The 8,205-nt window shown below is 39.7% G+C and overlaps 1 protein-coding gene across 7 annotated transcripts in view; it reads right to left on the minus strand.

The window, feature by feature from the left end:
- ZNF106 (zinc finger protein 106) overlaps window positions 1-8,205 on the minus strand; it is a 79,109-nt gene that overhangs the window by 23,253 nt on the left and 47,651 nt on the right. For 5 of the 7 annotated variants that reach the window (XM_017516286.2, XM_017516281.2, XM_037734161.1 and 2 more), the window contains 5 exons: window positions 6,639-6,962; window positions 4,191-4,971; window positions 3,775-3,830; window positions 2,724-2,869; window positions 1,207-1,341 (listed from right to left, as the gene is read on the minus strand). In XM_017516286.2, coding sequence (XP_017371775.1) covers window positions 1,207-1,341; window positions 2,724-2,869; window positions 3,775-3,830; window positions 4,191-4,971; window positions 6,639-6,962 — 1,442 coding nt within the window. The remainder of the gene's footprint in view (window positions 1-1,206; window positions 1,342-2,723; window positions 2,870-3,774; window positions 3,831-4,190; window positions 4,972-6,638; window positions 6,963-8,205) is intronic. The other 2 variants (XM_037734163.1, XM_017516284.2) reach the window with 1 other exon arrangement.

Here is an 8,205-nt window from a genome sequence, read left to right on the forward strand (position 1 = left end):
TTTTGCTTTTTTGAGGCAGGGTCTGGTTCTCTCACCCAGGCTGTAGTAAAATGACACAATCATAGCTCACTATCACCTTGAACTCCTGGGCTCAAGCGATCCTCCTACCTCAGTCTCCCAAACAGCTAAGACTACAGGTATACACCACCACACCCAGCTAATTTTTATTTTTCATAGAGACAGGGTCTTGCTATGTTGCCCAGGTTGGCCTTGAGGTCCCGGCCTCAAGCTATCCTCCTGCTCTAGCCTCCCTAAGTGCTGGGATTACAGGCATAAACCATGGCACCTGGCCTAGAAATGTAAATTCATGAGCTGGATCCCAAGCCTACTGGATCAGAAACTCTGAGAAGGGCAGTGTATTGTGGCTCAACCCTATAATTTCAGCATTTTGGGAGGCCGAGGTAGGAAAATCACCTCAGCCCAGTTCAAAACCAGCCTGAACAACATGGTGAGACCCTGTCTCTTAAAAAACAAACAAACAAAAATACCTCTGGGAGTGGAGACCAGTAATATGTGCTTTAACAAGCTGTCCAGGTCGATGTGATGCACACTAACATTGTGAGCCAGTGGCTCTAGGGATTTCATTTTTTAAATTATAACAATCTAGTTCAAATTAATACTGACTTATTTCCAGTAAAATGTAAGATCCTTGTACTAGCACAGCTCCATATCCTCCCCCTTCTTTATATTCCTGTTATCACACATATTCCATCCACATGTTATAAACTTAATGACAGTGTTATAAATTTTGCTTCACATATCTCCACCTTTTAAAGAAATTAAGAACATATCATATATAATTTTAAATGTAATTTTCTCATTTCTTTCAGTGCATTTAAGTTTAAAAAACTCTCAGAGGAGATGTCCATTTCTAATTCTGCAAATTTAAAAAATTTATACATTTTACTCTTTATTCTATCTAGGATTAATTTTGACATATGATATGAATAACATGTGTGGCAAAGACCAAGGAAGGTATATTATTAATGTAGGAAGTGAAAAAGTACTGGTGGAGACAGACAGATAATATGGTTTATGTCCAAGTCTCGTATCTACCTAAGGTGACACCAGTGTGCTAAACGTTGTTCAGAAGCAAAAAGGAGATGGTGGGTAAAATAAAGCACCTGCCACAGTATCTCCACTCCACACAGTAAATACAAAGGCGGCTCAACATGAACCACTTTGGATTTCTCTGGACCCACCTACCTTAACATTATAGCAGCGGATGGTATGGTCACTGGACCCAGTATAAAGGGCAGCATTCTTCCCAGAGGTCTGAGTAACCAGGAGGCAATTAACTTTGGAGGTATGACCCTCAAAGACACCAATACATTTCCGACTCTAAAGTTTAAGCATAGACCAGATTATTACTTATGAGATATAGGAGGATTAGATAATAAATTTTCTCAACAAAAAGATGCTAAAACATTTAGTTCACTGCTGTATTCTCAGTGTCTAAAATAGCACCTGGTACACAAAAGATGTTCATTGCATGTATGTTCACCAAATGCCCAGCAGTCACATGCAATCAGGTATATGAAACTATATGTTAGTTAAGCCATACCAAAAAATACTTATGGCAATTCACTGTAAGATAGCCAGAATTTTAACTAATGTTTAGGGCAAAGCTTTCTGACATATGGACCAAGGACCTAACAAATCCAAACTGTAGCTAATTACCCACAAAAGATGTGCATTTGATAAGCAGCTTGTGAGAATGTACCACAGTATTCAAAAACATGTCAGGTGCTATCACAGGTCTAGTGGTTGTGGTGTTGCTTCTTTTGGGTACATTCCAAATGTTATCTCAGTGCACATACTGAGATCTATTTAGAATGTACATATATACATACAGATACATGTTTTGATATCCTGTTCCCCAAGATGTAGCATTGCTTCCTTCTTTCAGTCATTTGTGTTAATCCTTATATCATTAAGCTAAAGGAATCTACAAAACCTGTTACCTATAGCAAACACATTTTCCTGGCCTATCATGTAACTTTTTAATTTTCACTGACTCCAGCAATTTTAAATACTTTCATGGTGTTCATTCAGATAACATAACGGTCCTCAAATTTCTTAGCTGTCATTGTTCATAAACATAATTAGTTTATTAACAAATTCAAATTAAAAAATCAAAAGTTCATTCTTTTGAGAGTAACAAGCACCAGATAATACTAAGTGTGAGGTAGTGGAAAAGTGTTGCTCTCCTTAATAACTTGGATTCTGTAATCAATCACTGGCCAGGGAAAACACCTCCTCCAATACTTTCCCAATATTCACTTCATCCCTCCTCTATTATATAGCTGCTATGCAAGTGACCTCATTACCAACTCCAGGATTGAGACCTGAACAGTCCAAGACCACTGGTGTAATCCCAACCCCTTTTACCACAGGTGATCGTTCAGAGAATAAAACACAGGACCCTTTTGTACTGGCGGAAGCGAAAAGAAACCCCAGTGGCTCCTGACATTTACCTTGTGAGCAGGAGGGGAACTAGCTTTTAGAAAAAGGTGATACCAGAGAAGGCATAGTAGAGAAACAGAAAGAAATCAAGTCCCCAATGACCTTGCTGAGCTGCTGGATTAAAGCCATCTAAAGTCAATCTAAGGCCCACCCCTACCTCCAGACAGCCAACAAATTCCCTTTATTGTTTAAAAGAGTATAAACTGGATTTTCCAAAACCTTCAACCAAAAACATTCTACATGTTATATCAACTTACCACCAGATTATAAACCCGGACAGTTTTATCTGCTGAACAGGTATACAGTAAGTTCCCAAATATCTGAATTGCATTTACAGCAGCTTGGTGCCCCTCAAAGTTTCCTTCTGTGGGTTCATCATCATCTCCTGGCTCTGAAGATATTTCTGGAAAACAAGAAGAATAGGTTTCAGAGACATGTCTGCTACAGTCTAAAAAGATACTAAAAAATCAGAACTATTATACAATACAGTGGTCCCTGGATTAAACCAAAAATAGATCCCCTTAAAGCTTAGTTCCCCTATCAGACTACCATAATTTTCATTAAACATCTTCACTAACAAGACGGCATAATAAGCAAAGGAAGGGAAGGACTCTCACTCAGGAAAAAGATAATAATAATATATAATGAGCTTTTGAATGATACTTGGAAGGTACCCAATCTCTCCCATACTTCCAAAAAGTTGTTTCTTTGAGTAAGGTAGTATTCCTTAAGCAGTTCCTTCTCAAAGCAAAAATCTTTAGAGCCAATGAAACATTAATACAAATTAGTTGAGCACATAAGGGAACCAGATAAGACAGATGAGAAGGGCCAGGTGTGGTGTCTCACACCTGTAATTGGAGCACTTTGGGAGGCTGAGGCAGGAGGATCATTTGAGGTCAGGAGTTTGAGACCTGTCTGGACAACATCGTGAAACCCCTGTCTCTACTAAAAATACAAAAAAAAAAAAAAATTGCCAGGTGTGATGGCACACACCTGTGGTCCCAGCTATTTGGGAGGCTGAGGCAGGATAACTGAGATCATGCTGCACTCCAGCCTGGATGACAGAGCAAGACTCTGTCTCAATCAGTCAATCAATCAATCAATAAGACAGATGAGAACAGAATCTGAAAGACCAGGATTTGAGGTTTTAGGAACATCAGAACTGTTAATCAAGGTAATCCTCTTGGTGATACACCCCTCCCATTCTCCTTTTCTATAAATATATTTAAGTAGGTTTAAATCCTGGCTTTAATATTTACAAGTGTTTTCATTCTGTGGTTAATTTAAATAAAACTGAACAGCAAATACCTGAAGAATTCTTTGATCCTTTTATGGAGGAGATCACAGTTTGAGTTTCTGCCACACTACAAAATAATAGCAAAAGTGTTCTCAGCATCTGTGTGAATGGGGGGGTAGTAAAAGTAAAAATTTCCTGACTCAAATGATTTTTCAAAACAATGGGCAAAGTAGCAATAAGACATTAGTTTTTCCATCTGAAATTTCTAAGTGAAGGGAAATAAAAGCAGAGTGAGCATTTATAACACAGTCAAAAGAGAAAGCAGAAAATCTCCACTGCCAACCTCTCATTTTTCCATATCCACAATCCTTACTGCATTTACATAAATTTTGATTTTTAAAGAAATTGTGATTCATAATTTAAAATTCTATTTAAAAAAATAACGTTGCTGAAAGCTTTTCTGACTGGACCAATACAATATTCTTACCTTACAGGGATGCCATCTTTATAGCGAGTGCCAATTTCACTAGTAGAGCTAACTTCATCACACCCAGAACGAGAAGTTTCTAGCGGGTTTTGCTCTGTAGAGTTCCAAATATCCTTTTTAGATGGGCTGTCTGGTTTCTCTTCTCCCGATTCTGAAGAATCAAGAGCTACTACTTCTAACTGAGGATTAGGAATTTCTAGGACTTCCAGAGATGAGTCACTATCTGGCTCATCTCTGACACTCTCCTGCTCCTGACCAGTCCTGCTGTCTTCCCAAGTGGAGGTTGTTACTTTCCCCCCTTTAATTAACTTTCCACCTTTTACTTTCCTTACAGGTTTAACAGTCAAAATATCCTGTTCAGTGTCACTATTCTCAGGAACATGGGCAGCCCGTAGAGTTTTTTTCTTCCGAAGCTTCTTCTTTTTCTTGCTTCCCCTAGTTTCAGCTGATGTCAAAGTGGATTCTGCCTGTTGTTCAGGCTGGTCAGCTGGAGAGTGGGGGTCCTTCTCCAAAGGGGTTTCTGAAGCAAAAGACAATCTTAGAAAAGAACTAGTACAAGCTTCAGACCCACTATTGCTTTTGGTTGGCTCTTCCCCTTCTTTATTTATGCTAGAAAGACCAGCTGATTGGGAAGAGGGAGAGTTTTCTCTGTTTCTGGTATGTCTTTGCTCCACAGAAGACTTCAGTTCTTGGCTAGGCTCACGGAAACTTTCTGTTGACTCTGATAAGGACAATCTGGCAGTGATGACTGGATAAACTGGAAAACTGTCACTGATCTCTCCTGAATTGAGAGGAAAAAAAATTACTGCATCCTTTTTTGTGTTTGCTGCAATTTATCACTGATTGAAACTCTACCTAATATTTCAGTGATATGTTCACACAACCATGACTGTTTCAGCTGGTATCCCACCCCTCAGTTTCCCATCACCTACATACACTCCTATTATTGCACTTACTACCCTCTGTCTTGCATTAATCTCACAAACACTGTGTCTGTCTTATTCCCTACAAAAGCTCCTTGTGGGTAGGGATTGTTTCTATCTTTTTTCCTGTTTTAAATGTCCACATATTTAACATTGTGTTTTATTTTAGTAGACACTTAAACATCTACTTAGGTGAAGTGCTTCTACTTTTATTTCTCTGACATTTTTATTATCCATACCCATCCAATTTAGCTACACTTTAGTAGTTAAAAATTTGTTGACTTAGAAACATCAATTTCTGACAAGGTGCAGTGGCTCATGCTAGGCATGGTGGTGTGCGCCTGTAATCCCAGCTGCTCAGGAGGCTGAGGCAGGAGAATCGCTTGAACCTGGGAGGCAGAGGTTGCACTGAGCTGAGATTGCGCCACTGCACTCCAGCCTGGGCAACAAAAAGCAAAACTCCATCTCAAAAAAAAAAAAAAAATGCTAGGCCAGGATCAGTGGCTCACACCTGTAATCCAAGCACTTTGGGAGGCCAAGGCAGGCAAATCACGTGAGCCTAGGAGATCAAGACCAGTCTGAGCAACATGGCAAATCCCCATCTCTACAAAAAAACATATAAAAATTAGCCGGACATGGTGGCAGGCGCTCGTAGTCCTAGCTACTCCGGAGGTTGAGATGGGAGGATCACCTAAGCCCAGGAGGTCAAGCCTGCTGTGGGCTGTGATTGTGCCACTGCACTCCAGCCTGGGTGACAGAGTGAGCCTGTGTCTCAATAAATAAATAAGCAAGCTATGCATTTGATATTAACATCTGTATCACATTGCAACACAGTATTGGTAGTAAAATCTAGAGTAATTTTTTAGACTTTTTGCTTCACTCAAGAAACCACACAATGCCAGTTTGTTTGACTTAATTTTCAAATACAGCACCACTGTGGTAACACAAACTTCTAACAGGATTTAAAATAGCTTAGAAGTTATTCTTAAATGATAACCAGCTGAGTTATCATTTGATGAGTGCTATTTTTCGAAAAGAGTGAAAACCCTGGCTATTTCTCAAAATCAAGTTTCTATTAGATGATTCCAAACCCCAAAAGCCCTCTACCTTCCATCATGGCCACCTGCCTCTCAAGCTTCCATTAATCCTGGTTTGTATTTGAGATTATGTAGACAATAAGTGCAAAGGAATTCAGAGGATATACCTTATTTAGAAAATTGGCTGAATTAACTTCAACCCTGTTTATTTCAAACAAAACAAATTTTGTACCTTTCCTAATAAATGGAACTTTGCGAGTCAACTCAGTAACCCTAGATTAGAGGAAATAAAAGGAAATTACAGATATTTAAATAATATTCTCTAAAATATTTTAAATAATCCTTCTGTATATATGAAGAGAATTTCAGTGAACAATTAGTTGTAATAACTTTAGTTTTAATGGGCAAGTATGGCTTTCTATCACTCACATAAAAATGCCCCAGTCCCACTACTAGGATGTCCTTAACCCAGAGAAAAGCTTACATACTATTAGCTTCCAGTAATTCCTTGGACACATTGCAGGCAGAGCCTTGTGGCACAGCATTCACATTATCATCTTGTTCAGGAGACATGGGTTCTTGTTTAATATGAACTGATGAGTCTGGAGCAGGGACACTGCCATGGGCTTGGAAAGTAGGAGATGTGGTTACTTGAAGAGAGGCTCCGGTGGATGATGGAGGCTCCAGAAAAAGTGGGAAAAAGGGAGTAGGCAGCAGTGCAGCATCAACGGATGTTTGAGATCTACTGTTCCTTCGTTCTCGTGTAAGGCTACAGGGAACCTGGTCTAGGTGCTCAGAAGGTTCATATGTTTCTAGAATGGGAAACATACATACACAGAAATTCAAAAATGTCATCTGAAAAGTCACTTGTTTCTGAACTAATCTGTATTTTTAAACATTAGAAAAGAATTTTAAATTAATAACTGTATTAGTATAGTCCCTCATAATTCTCTGAAACATGGAGAATACAATCTCTATAACCACCAAGGATACAGACAGAATAAGCATGAACATTCCATTTTTTGTTTTTGAGATAGGGTCTTGCTTTGTCACCAGGCTGAAGTGCAGTGGTGCAAACTCTGCTCACTACAGCCTTGACCTCCTAGACTCAAGCAATCCTCCTGCCTCAGCCTCCCAAGCAGCTGGGATTATAGGCACATGCCACCATACCCAGCTATTGATTTTTTTTTTTTTTTTTTTGAGACAGAGTCTCACTCTGTCACCCAGGCTGGAGTGCAGTGGTGCAATTTCGCCTCACTGCAACCTCTGACTCCTGGGTTCAAGCAATTCTCCTGCCTCAGCCTCCTGAGTAGCTGGGATTACAGGCATGCACCACCATGCCCGGCTAATTTTTGTATTTTTAGTAGAGACGGGGTTTCACCATGTTGGTCAGGCTGGAATTATTATCATTATTATCATTAATTGTTAATAATTATTAACAATTTTTGTATTTCTTTGTAGAAACAGGGTTTCACCATGTTGCTCAGGCTGGTCTCAAACTCCTGAGCTCAAGCAATCCACCTGCCTCAGCCTTCCAAAGGGCTGGGATTACAGGCATGAGCCACTGCACCTGACTACCTTCCTATTTTTCAGATTTTAAGTGAGTTATCCAAAGTTATATAGGTTACTAATGAAGAGCAAAGATTTGAACCCAGGCCTTTTGATTCCTAATCCAAAACTCTTTCCATAACATACTGTCTCTGTTGCTAAACATTTTTGGGATGCACAGTCTACAGACCTTTCTACAGAAGGATGCAACTGGCCAGTTGTGGTGGCTCAGGCCTGTAATCCCAACCATGTGGAAGGTCAAGGTAGGAGGACTGCTCAAGCCCAGGAGTTTAAGACTACCCTGGGAAACATCAAGAGATCCTATCTCTATAAAATTTTTTTTTAAATTAACCAGGCATGGTGACAAACGTCTGTAGTCCCAGCTACTGGAGGGAGTGAGGTGGGAAGATTGCTTGAGTCCAGGAGGTTGAGGCTGCAGTGAGTCATGATCATGCCACTGCACTCCAGCCTGAGTGACAGAGCAAGACCACTGTCTCAAAAATAAAA

The sequence above is a fragment of the Cebus imitator genome, unplaced genomic scaffold, assembly GCF_001604975.1.
Source record: "Cebus imitator isolate Cc_AM_T3 unplaced genomic scaffold, Cebus_imitator-1.0 Scaffold579, whole genome shotgun sequence".
In the NCBI taxonomy this organism is placed as follows: Eukaryota; Metazoa; Chordata; class Mammalia; order Primates; family Cebidae; genus Cebus; species Cebus imitator.